The sequence below is a fragment of the Hoplias malabaricus genome, chromosome 6, assembly GCF_029633855.1.
Source record: "Hoplias malabaricus isolate fHopMal1 chromosome 6, fHopMal1.hap1, whole genome shotgun sequence".
In the NCBI taxonomy this organism is placed as follows: Eukaryota; Metazoa; Chordata; class Actinopteri; order Characiformes; family Erythrinidae; genus Hoplias; species Hoplias malabaricus.
This window is the reverse complement of record NC_089805.1, coordinates 34,622,480-34,634,997: the sequence shown is the minus strand read 5'-3', so window position 1 is coordinate 34,634,997 and position 12,518 is coordinate 34,622,480. Positions and strand designations below refer to the sequence as shown.

Here is a 12,518-nt window from a genome sequence, read left to right as displayed (position 1 = left end):
AAGGGAGGACCACAATTGACTGCAGTGAAAGTTCTAAGTAAACCATGTAAATGAGTAAAGTGATTCTTATTAAATGTTTTTATTTTGTTTCAATTCTATAACGATGATTGCACTTCAGCATGGTTTATTGGAAAAGACTACACTGAACCAAGGATGAAAAATCAAGCCTTTTGACACTTTTGTTCATTTTAAGTTTGTTCTTGCTGAACTGATGGTAATTAACAACAGTAATTAGGAGGCTGTAATTAGGTGACTTGTTCGATTAGGGCCACATTGAGTTTGCATGCAAACATAGCTAAACCACAAGCAAATCTGAGCGCTTCTCCAAGGTTATATTTTAAAACCCAACACCAAATGTCAACAGCCATTTGCATTCTCCACACAGCACGTCAATACAGAGGACCTTGTGTACCAGCAGAAGCAAATTAAAGCTACAATGGAAAGCAGTTTGACCAACTTTAACCTAAGATGTGACCAGATCAAACAGTCTAAGCTAGCTTAAAATTTAGATAAGAGTCAGGTCGGGTTAAGTCACATAAAACTACTCCTCTTCTTACAGCTCCTTGTGGAGGAAATCTGACGGGTCCAAGTGGTCTGATTCTCTCCCCTGAGTATCCAGAGCCCTACCCGCATGGCAGAGAGTGTGACTGGACTGTGACTGTAACTCCAGACTACATCATCTCCCTCACTTTCAACCAGTAAGAAAATAATTTATGACTTATTTACTATAACATTATAGTTCCATTCATCATAGACCGTGGATGTTAGACCGTGACTTTTACAGAGTAAATAGCACTTGTGGTAGGCTAAGCATTACCAATCTTTTCTTTCCTCTTCTAGCTTCAGTCTGGAGCCCAGTTATGACTTTCTGCATATCTATGATGGGCCTGACTCTCTCAGCCCACTCTTGGGCAGCTTTTACGGCACCGATGTCCCAGAGCGCATAGAGAGCAGCTCCAATACACTTTTCCTGGCCTTCCGCAGTGATGCCTCACTTAGCAGCAATGGCTTTGTCCTGCAGTACACAGGTATGCCTACAAATCTTGGTGTTAGAAGTGAATTATTTAGAGTAATTACTATCTGAGAGTGTTATTGGACATGGCTGATGTGGTACATGGTGAAAACTATTTGATTGTTGTTAATTGTATGCGACACAGGGTGATTATAAAAGGTCAAATAGCTGCTGCAGGGCAACATGGATCCCAATACATCCACTCACCGTGTATCGACTTTGTTCATTGCCTTTTCTCCTCTTGTTTTTCATGTGAGAGGGGACGATATTAGCACGGTGTAAATGGGTTGTCTTGAGGAGCAGGCTGTTTGAATGTTCTCTTGATCCCTCCCCCCCTTTCTCGCTCCACGTAATTATCGACCCATAGTACTTCTCGCAAGCGACTAGAAAAGAATTATGAATTATTAGAAAAATGAAAAGCTGGAGTGCGTGCACTGAAGCTGGGGTTTGATCAATGCTTTGCTGTCACACCAAAGGCTCAGAACAAATGAGAACAAATGCCTGTTTGTTGTTCCCGCATGCTCCCGCTGTTTGTTCTCTGTTTGCTATAGCTTGTTTGCTCATTCAGGGGGTATAGTGCAAATGGCAAACACGTCTGCTGTCGCGTGAGTCTCACGCAAATTAACCACGTTGACCAGAGGTGCAATGGATCTAAGCCACGCTGCGTCGGCTGTTTGCTCTTGATGAGTGGGCCTTATCTAGCCTATGCAAATCGAAGCAAAGGTGCTGGGAATAAAGCAAGAACAGCTTGAAATACTGATGCATTACTGCTACTGCTCAAATGAATTTGCTGATTGACAGTAAGTTAAAAATACTTGGAATAGGCCCCCAAAACCCTTGATATCACTACAGTACTGAGAATACTCCACCAACCAAGAACACCCAGCTAATAGTATTCTTTAAGCAGCATCTTAGGTACTGATGAAGGACTAAGAGTTCACCAACACAAAATGTTGAGCATCTAAAAGGTGGATTAGCAAGGAAGGTGTTTTTTGACACCATGTTTAGAAACTCCAGCAGCACTGCTGTGTCTGATCCACTCAAACCAACAAAATATCCTAAGACACCACCTCTCTCTCTCTCTCTCTCTCTCTCTCTCTATATATATATATATATATATATATATATATATATATATATATATATATATATATATATATATATATATATATATATATATATATGTGTGTGTGTGTGTGTGTGTGTATTTATAAACTATTCTTTAATTGCCAGTGAACTTGAAGTGAACTGATCTTTTACACCAACAGCTGACTGACTGAGATGGGCATTGGCTGTAGCTGGTGGGCGCTGGCCAGTTAGAGAGCACTCTTTAGCTGTGCTTAGTGGAATGGGGAACAGTATTCTCTCAATCTGGTGGAGCAGATGGACTCAGTGTGTGGCACTCTGAAAGCTCCATGTCCAGACCTCGATCGCATTACTAATGAATTACTATGAACTAATAATGTGGAAAAACAGTGTAAACATACACATTTTAGCTGGTTTGTTTATCTGCTCTTTCTTTGGAGCCGTCCTGGCCCTGGCTCTTGTTGGTTGGCCCTTCTGTGCCAGTGCTCTTGGATCAGGCTTCAGGCACCGTCAACCTCTTAACAGACCAATCAGCTTTCCACAAACCCCCGACTGGGTCTGATTGGCCTCTGAGGTGTGATATTTGGGCCAAGACTCTGCACGCTTGACCGATAGTTAAATAAACGCCACACACATACACACTCTCAAAGCTGCTCTATTGCATCTTGCTACTCCCTGCCAGACCAAACACTCACAATGTATGAAAAAGCTAAACCATAAACACACATACACACTTGCATCCGAGGCACTCTTCAAGGCGGCTGCTGTCCAGTCTTAATTAGGGGCCAGCTCCAGGCCTGTGGTGTATTAGCAGAGTGAGGCCAGGTGCAAGCTAATGTCCACTGTCAGTATGGAACAGATTGGAGACCTGTATCAGAGCTGGCCATGCTTGGCCATGGACGACACAGGCCAGTCCTTATAACCTGACCACTGTGGCAAGGGCTAACTTTAGCTGTTAACCCTTCAGTTCATGGATCTTACACCAACTGTTCATATAACACTGTGCCAGATTCATGGCTGTTGATAAAAAGTTTAGTCACAGTCATTTGTTGTCGACTTCCTGGGTATTTATTTGTAGAAGCACTGACAGTAGAGGGAATAAAAGGAAATATTATCAATATCAATATTGGGAATTAGTGTTTGTCAGTGTTAGTTTCTTCCTTTTCAAATCTCCTCAAACGTAAGATATCTTACAAGCAGGAGTTACGTAGGATTGTGATTCACCATAGTTCATGTCCATGTTAACAACAGAGCTGATCTCTACTAGTGAACTTTGATTGGAATTTAGCACATTTTCAGTACAACACTCAAGAGATCTGTTTACCAAAACAGTGTGAAACGCTTTGCTTTGTTTATTATACCGCAGTCTCAATCAAGTGTGCAATGTTATTTGCTTGTTTCTTATAACTCAATTGCCACATTCAGTCACAAGTATCTGTTTGAATTTCCCCTGAAAAGTATTAACAAAAGACTAAATCACCTCCTCGACTCTGCTCATATATTAATAAAATAAAAAAACGGTATTAAAAACCCATTATTTTCACTATATCAGTATTAGTGTTTTTGTATTCTCTGAATACATATGTATGACATTTCAAAAGTATTAGATGGTCTAAGACTTTTACACAGCTCTATATTGGGGTCATAGGTGACCTTGCACGTATAACTATATAAATTAATTTATAAATTGCAAAAATAATAATAAGTTTAATTTACAATAATGAATAAATTAATAAATCCGTTTTTTTTTCTATTTTGATATTTTATTCACCAATTGTCTTACACCAGATGGATAAGATCTGAGTCTTACCTAGAATTGGTACATGTGAATCTACAGACTTCATTTCCAGAAATGCTGGGATTAAAATCAGAATCTGTGATGTGTACATTCTCTTTAAGGTTTAGTTAACTAACATAAGCACTGTTTTCACTGAACATTTTGATTTAGTAAATATAAAGACATAAAGAATGTGATGCCTGCACACCTCAAAAGAAGTCGGTACATAATAAAGTTAGCGCCTCTGATTTTGATAAAGAAAAAACATTTAGGGGGTGGGGGGTGGTGGTGATCACATCATAAAGCAAGCACATAAATGCATGTAAAGAAAAGTGTTGTTTAAGCTGCACTCTCTTTGTACATGTGACCGTGTAGGAAAGGTGATTGATTTCTAATTTGGGCCCAAATTGTCTCGCACAGTACTCTGCACCGAGGCCCGTTTTGTGAGTGACTGTTGTGTGTAGTCAGCAGACCTCGATCCAGCAGAGTGTCACTTTCAATCTCTCCTCTGTCTGCCTCCAGCACAGCCCTCTCCCTGATCTAGGACAAGCTAAAATATCAGGACTATCTCATAAAAAAAATATAGGTTTCTAAGCATATAACATGTGTTTCTTTTACAGGTTTTATTTTTATTCACTGATTTTGAAATAATGTGTAATCTCAAAATCTCAATTTTTTTTTTTGAATGATCAACATATTTGTTCCTTCTGTGACCTTTAGCTGTCTTTGAAGCTATTGCTGCTTCAGTACCAGTGCAAGATCATTGATTTTACAAAACAACTATAAATCACCCACTTTTGCCCTTTGTGTCTCCCTCCAATCCATCCACCCGTCTCTCTTTCTGCCACAGAAAACCCCAGAGAGTCCTGCTTTGAGCCTGGTCTCGTACGGAACGGAACACGCATTGGCACAGAGCTTAAGTTGGGCTCCACGGTCACCTACTACTGCGATAATGGCTACACTCTGGAGGGAGACTCTACTCTGACCTGTATCATGGGCTCAGACAGCAAACCCAGCTGGAACAAGCCTAAGCCTGTGTGCATAGGTATAATCAGATCCTTCAGATCCTTAAATGTGTCTTTGCATTCTAATATGTATTCTATAAATCAAAGTACTGTAAAATAGCATCAAGGTATTTAATACATATTGGCGGTTAAGTAAAAGTAAACAAAAAGAAAATCAGTTATTTTACACGAAATCTGCTGTATCTGTATTTTTTTCATTTAGATTGCGCGCACGTTTTTTTTTGCAACAATTTTGTTAAAGAAGACACAATTTTAGAAATTGTAGCAAGTTCTCCGGTGTCAAATATAGTGTCTGGGAATGGCATGACGTATTTAAAAGTTATTTTTGCACATTTCAGAAGCCACAAAATGAGATAACTGCTGCTTGTCCATATCGCTTTGTTTCAAACATGTGTTTTCGCTGTAGCCTTATTTTGAAAATCTCTTGCACCTGCATGTCTAACAAAAACAGCAATATGTGCCTGGCTGTTATGCATGTAGCAGTGGTCGCTCTTCAGGCAAACATGTTATTACACTGTTGTTCAAAATTTGAGAATCACTTCATATGAAAACATTCGTTGTTTAAAATACCCACTTTCAGTCTACATTTAAGTGCGATAAACTAGAGACCAAAAGGCAGGTGTTTTGTTCAGTGTTTTTTGAGTGAAATATAACCACTGGGATATTTATTTGGACACATTTGAGATACGATTTCTAGTTCAATTTGGCATGGTGTTAGCATATTAGATTATTATCCTACTTTTACATGTACCGAGTTTCCTTTTGCGTTATTAGAACATTGAATACAAACTTCTGAGTTGTATGTATATCAATACTGTTACAGAAAGTGTAAAACAGGTTTTTGGCAGCTACGTAGTATATGGTTCTTTAATGTGCACTGTTCCCACAAATCGAGGGAGAGTCACATCTCTGCAGAATAACCTGCAGAGACACTTTAAAAACATTGCAATCTCGCTTCAGCAAATACTGGAGACATCCACAGGAGGAGCTCAGCAATCAGACAAGGAAAGTAATTTAAGATCAGCGGAATGAGGGAGCACTGCAGAGGAGATGGGGAGACAGAAAATTAGTGTCTAATGCTCTCTCGCCCTCCCCACCCTCTCTCAGCTCTGTGTGGTGGTCAGTACTCTGGACTGGAAGGAGTAGTGCTCTCGCCTGGTTATCCTGGAAACTACAGCAGTGGGAGAACCTGTCTCTACTCTGTGACTGTGCCAAAGGACTACGGTATGTAGGAAGCTTCCAACCTGCATTTACATTAGGGCTCATTGATATAGGCATAATACCATGCTACGGTAATTGCTACATATTACAAGTATGATGTATAAAAGCACACTGTTCTTGAAGTTCAGAGTCCTTGAAGTAACATTATTTCATCCATACACCCAAAGCATGCTCAGTATCGATTGATATATGGATAGACACTGTAGATACTACACATCTACAACAAACCAAAAAAAGTAGTGTTTACATTAAAGACTGGCTCTGTATTTCGCTACCAAGCCCTGCATCATATGGCGTCTCTCGCCTTTTCCCTCTCCCTCTCCCTGCTGAAGAGGGTTAATGAGAAATAAGCGGCTGCTGGAGGGCTCGTGATTATGGTCATCCCTCATTTCACCCCAGCAGGTGCTACTTGACCACAGGACGCTGTTGTCTGATCCATAAAAGGTGGAGGTCGTTTGGGCGATTTGGAGGGCCCTGCAGCGTCCCTACATTTCCCGATTCAAAACAGAAGCATATTTCTCTGGACTGAGGCAAGCGGTGTGGAAATGAAGATAATTAAGGCCCACATTTTCATAGGCGCAGTCTAATGACTTTGAACCATGGAAAGGCTAAGTGCTTCATCATGTGGAACTTCAAAACTGAGCCTCTTTTCTATGGTTCGCAGTTAAGGAATTGTGTTCGTCATCACCAGGATATATAGAGGAGACACAGGTGGTTCTATGTGATTAGGTACTACATGTTCCACTGACATCATCATGCTCCCAGCTGTCTGTTTATTGGGCTCTGTGTCAAAATGTTTTTATCTTATTATGTTTTTATAAGCTCTCTCTCTCTCTGTGTGTGTGTGTGTGTGTGTGTGTGTGTCCTCCACAGTGGTGTTCAGCCAGTTTGCCTTCTTCCAGACAGCTCTGAATGATGTTGTGGAGGTATATGATGGTCCTACACAGCATGCCCGTGTCTTAAGCTCACTCTCTGGGGCCCATTCAGGTCAGTGCACAATCAGTTTTCTTCTTTTAAGTTTAAAATGATTTTTTTTTTTTTTTTTTTATGTATTCAAATCAGTTTCTGAACAGTGTGCCATAAAGTAGAAAGTCACTTTCAACATATGATTAACACATCAGAGACAGAATTAGTGACAGAAACCGTATTGTGAATTTACTTCCAATATGTGCAGTGAAATCTTTTTTTTTTTTTTTTTTTTTTTTTTTTTGGTTCCCCTGCAGTTTTAACTAGTGGAGTGGGGCCTTATAAACTTGCCTTTCTGAGTCTCCAGCTGTTTAGCAGCAGTGCTAAATGTGCGTGGATGGTTCTTTAATTATCAGGTCGTGATGTAGCCGAGAGGGGGAAAACACTGGGTTTCTGTAGTCAACATAACTTAATGACTCATAGAGGCAAAGTTAAACAGGCAGCTTAATGTGGAGTTAAATAGTTCTGGCTTAGGAAAATAAAATAAAAATAAGACAAAAACCTTGTTAGCATCAACTCTGACGCATTTTAATACCCCCATAGTGACAAACAACACACTCCATCTCTGTAGTGCCTGCTGACGCAGAGCATCAGAGCATTCCTGCTTCTGGGCTTCTGCGTTGTCCCTAGTGACACATCTCCCCTGTGCACACTGCTGTTTTTCATCTGCACTCAAATCAGTAAATTGTTGCTGTTTATGTGGAGAGTTCAGTCTCACACTCCAATTCGGAATCGGAAATTCGGAAATTTTTATGCAAAGAAAAATGCAAAGAACGAACACTTTGTGAGCAGAAACAGCTTCTCAGCAGGTACTGAGATGTTATGACACTGGTTCACTGGTTGTCTTTCTTCAGATCTCATGTAGTGCTAATCACTGCATACTGAGAAACACCCTGATGTTTTTGAGATGCCCAGACCAAACCATTATGACAGTAACAAGTTTGTCATCACTCAGATCTTTGCACCTATATATATATATATATATATATATATATATATATATATATATATATATATATATGAAAGTACATACATATATAGTGTTGGTCATAATATTAGAATATCATGAAAAAGTTGATTTATTTCAGTAAATCCATTCAAAAAGTGAAACTTTTACATTATACTCATTCATTACATAAAGTGTTTATTTCTTTAAATTTTGATGATTATAACTAACAACTAATGAAAACCCCAACTTCTGTATCTCAGAAAATTAGAATATTACTTAAGACCAATACAAAAGAAGGATTTTTAGAAATGCTGGCCAACTGAAACATAGGAACGTGAAAAGTATGAGCATGTACAGCACTCAATAGTTAGTTGGGGCTCCTTTTGCCTGAATTACTGCAGCAATGCTTCCTTTTCACGATACCCCATAGATTTTCTATGGGGTTAAGGTCATGCGAGTTGGCTGGCCAATTAATAACAGGGATACCATGGTCCTTAAACCAAGTACTGGTAGCTTTGGCACTCTGTGCAGGTGCCAAGTCCTGTTGGAAAATGAAATCTGCATCTCCATAAAGTTGGTCAGCAGCAGGAAGCATGAAATGTTCTAAAACTTCCTGGTAGACGGCTGCGTTGACCTCAGAAAACACAGTGGACCAAAACCAGCAGATGATATGGCACCCCAAACCATCACTGACTGTGGAAACACTGGATTCTTTGCCTCTCCTCTCTTCCTCCAGATGCTGGGACCTTGATTTCTAAAGGAAATACTAAATTTACTATTATCAGAGAACATAACTTTGGACCACTCAGCAGCAGTCCAGTCCTTTTTGGAAGCGAGACACTTCTGACGCTGTCTCTTGTTCAAGAGTGGCTTGACACAAGGAATGCGACAGCTGAAACCCATGTCTTGCATACATCTGTCCGTGATGGTTCTTGAAGTACTGACTCCAGCTGCAGTCCAGTCTTTGTGAATCTCCTCCACATTTTTGAATGGGTTTTGTTTCACAATCCTCTCCAGGGTGTGGTTATCCCTATTGCTTTTATGCTGATTTCTACCACATATTTTCCTTCCCGTCACCTCTCTATTAATGTGCTTGGACACAGAACTCTGTAAACAGCCAGCCCCTTTACAATGACTTTTTGTGTCTTGCCCTGCTTGTATAAGGTGTCAATGGTCGTCTTTAGGACAACTATCAAGTCAGCAGTCTTCCCCATGATTGTGTAGCCTACAGAACTAGACTGTGAGACCATTTAAAGGCCTTTGCTATATATATATATATATATATATATATATATATATATATATATATATATATATATATGTGTGTGTGTGTGTGTGTGTGTGTGTGTGTGTGTGTGTGTCCCCTTTAACAAGGTCTTAGAAAGAGATTTTTAAAACCATTGAATTTGATGATAAAGTATGGAGTGTATTGTGTGGGCTGACACAAAGCAAAAACAAATTCTGTGAAGCTGTGAATCTGTTGAGTTGGTCATGATGACACAGTTGTATGTTTCGTTATTTCTGATGTGTATGTTATGTACTACTGCTTGACTCTTACTGAATGAACAAATCAGGAAGTGGTTGTCATACAGGATTGCATCACTGTCTGTCTATTTTAGTCCTTCATAGCCTGTATGAATCTGCTGTTACAGCATCTCAGTAGTGCTGGTAATAATAGCATGGCTGAAATAAGCTGCAGGTGTAAATAAATCAGCAGTCAGGGCTTCCCCATGCCTCGCCCCACTCTGGATTATTAGCTGTCATTCTGACAGCTGCCCACAGAGGCCTGTTCTAATAACTACCCAGCATGCCATGGGCTCAGGTGGCAGTGATTTTGTAACTCAGTGTGTGCCACAACCATGAAAATTTTGTAGTTTTTCAGGTTTGCTCTTCTCTGGTCGCTGCAATGATCTTTTTGAGCAAAATCTGGGCTCTTTCTCAAAAAATAAAAATAGATAAATTAATAATTATAATTCTTATCCTCATGCCCAACCTATCCTCAGGGAAGTGTGTATAGAATCACAGCTCCAACTCCTTAATCCACTGCGTGTTTGCACATACACATATGTGCGCACACACACACACAAACAAATACACAACACACAACATATGTTGAATAATGAGATCCGCAGGGGAGTCTACCTGATGAGATGTGGGAGGAGATACTGTAAATACCTCACAGCTAGGAAGAAAGCCACAACACAAATGACTCCAAACAGCCCAACTATCAGCCCAAGAAACACTGATTGTATTTTAACACATAAGGTGAATTACTGTTCTCAACAAATCATTTATTACTCAGTAACAATAATAAATAAATATGTGCATTTGTTTTCTTTCACTTTTTCACATCTCATTCATCCATTACACTGTGTCTTCCTGAGGCAGGGGAAGTAATTAGTATAAATCAAATTTTATATTTCAGGCTCAATGTCTGATCAAAATCCGAGTCACTTTATTGGCACTGTGCACTCAATAACACCAGCACTGCTGATGAAATACAACCACAACAAGTAATATTTCAAGAAATATAAAGACTCAGCCAAGAAGGTAATTACAACTGATACACACTGTAAGGCCAAATGTTTGTGGACACTCTGGTAATTCTGTTTAATCCCATCGATTACAATAGTGACTGTAAAAATGTTTTTATTTTTGTAGCTCTAAATATGTTTCTGAAATATATATCAGTGCATTTCCAGCAAATATATAAATAAGAAAGTGTCTCAGTGAAATATGTGCAGTGTCACATGTTTAGAGTAAACTGTCACATGACCAGAACTGTTTATGTCCTGGCTGCACCACAAGAACACGATGGTTGTATCAAAGCTCCTAAAGTAAAGGTCAACAGAGTATGTTCATGTAAAGAGGGGACAATTGTTTTTGAAACATAAAATATTTACAGTGTCTAGTGTAAACATATATATTCATTTACTCAACTTTGTTTACTGTGGTCATGGTAACAATAGTAACCGGTGGGATAACACAGTGTATCTAAGAATACACTTTTACACACAAATATAGTTCTTCTCCTACCAAACTTCCTACACTGTCTGTTCTTTTAGATTCTCTTTGAGTCAAATTCTAATTACGTTGGATCCAAATGACTATCTACACAAGGCATGCAGAAGTGCAGTTATCTCTCAAAATGAGTAAGATGCTGTCCTCAGTGACTGTGATAGCGATGGATCAGACTTGGAGTAAGAGGGGGAGACAGGTCATTGCACATTAAATGCACATTCTGAACTTATGTACAATACTTCCTCCCACGGACCAAAAACACACGTTGGTAGGTGGATTGTGGACTCAAAAGTGTCCATAGGTGTGAGTGTGTGAGTGAATATGTGAGTGTTTGTCGCCCTGTAAAGGACTGACGGCCTCCAGGGTGTATTCCTGCCTTAATCCTAATGATTCCGGGTAGGCTCCGGACCCACCGTGACCCTGAATTGGATAAGCGTTTACAGACTATGAATGAATGTTTAAATACATGTGGCACAAAGGAAACAATGTTGATGTTTGATGTTCTATTACCATTGCTTTCAGTATTTATAAGGGTTTTCAGTGTGTTAAATACTCACACTAGAATATAATAGAGCATTCTTGTGGAAGTGCTGGTATCTGCTAATGGCAAAGTTTTAAATGTGGTATGTACTAGGCTAGGATATACAAGAATGTACATGTATGTTATATGCATGTGCACCATATCCTCCCACAGGTCACAGTTGTGACCAATCATAAAATAAATGTTTTCACCCATTTTTCCTTGAACATGTAAAGACATACTGATGAATTTGTTCAAAGGGTTATTAAATGGGTTAATAGGTAGTTCATCCATCTGTGGTGCAGTGGAAGCCTATTCTCAGAATGTTTACCACTAGATGTTGGAATGTTTCTGTGAGGATTTGTTGAGTCTTATCCAAAGACTGTTACAGTGATGTCACATCATGTTCTTGCCCAACCTGGAACCTGAACATTAGTCTGCTGTGTGTAGTGTTACCCATTACAGTAGGGGTAAATGGGAAAGCGAGTGGATTTAATGTTTCAATTAATCATTGTTTTGCACTTTCCTGTCTCTAATAACATGATGACTCTTTATCAAACCCTGAGACCGGGGTTACCGAACGTTCTCCATAATTTCCCCATCTTTGGAATTTTCTACCCACTCATATTAGGCTGATTCTCTCTCCATATTTAAGTTTCATGTTAAACACATCTGTTCACATTTGCCTACTGTCTGCTTCAGACCTAATCTGCCTAACACCTGCAACTATTATTATTATTAGTATTATTGTTATTATTAAGATCCTGATGTGGTACAGACATATTTTCTTTTGATTATGTATTTTTATCCACTTCTCTTGCAGGAGAGTCTCTTCCTCTCGCCACCTCCAACCAGATCCTCATCCGTTTCACCTCTAAAGGACAGTCAACCTCCAGAGGCTTTCACTTGGTCTACCAAGGTACAGCTTGAAATCTCCACTC

General features: G+C 39.5%; 1 protein-coding gene across 1 annotated transcript in view; it reads left to right on the top strand.

The window, feature by feature from the left end:
* The window catches only part of csmd2 (CUB and Sushi multiple domains 2), a 340,194-nt gene that overhangs the window by 244,973 nt on the left and 82,703 nt on the right, over positions 1-12,518 (top strand). The window contains exons 28-33 of the mRNA XM_066674957.1: positions 560-698; positions 841-1,028; positions 4,726-4,920; positions 6,008-6,124; positions 6,995-7,108; positions 12,401-12,496. Coding sequence (XP_066531054.1) covers positions 560-698; positions 841-1,028; positions 4,726-4,920; positions 6,008-6,124; positions 6,995-7,108; positions 12,401-12,496 — 849 coding nt within the window. The remainder of the gene's footprint in view (positions 1-559; positions 699-840; positions 1,029-4,725; positions 4,921-6,007; positions 6,125-6,994; positions 7,109-12,400; positions 12,497-12,518) is intronic.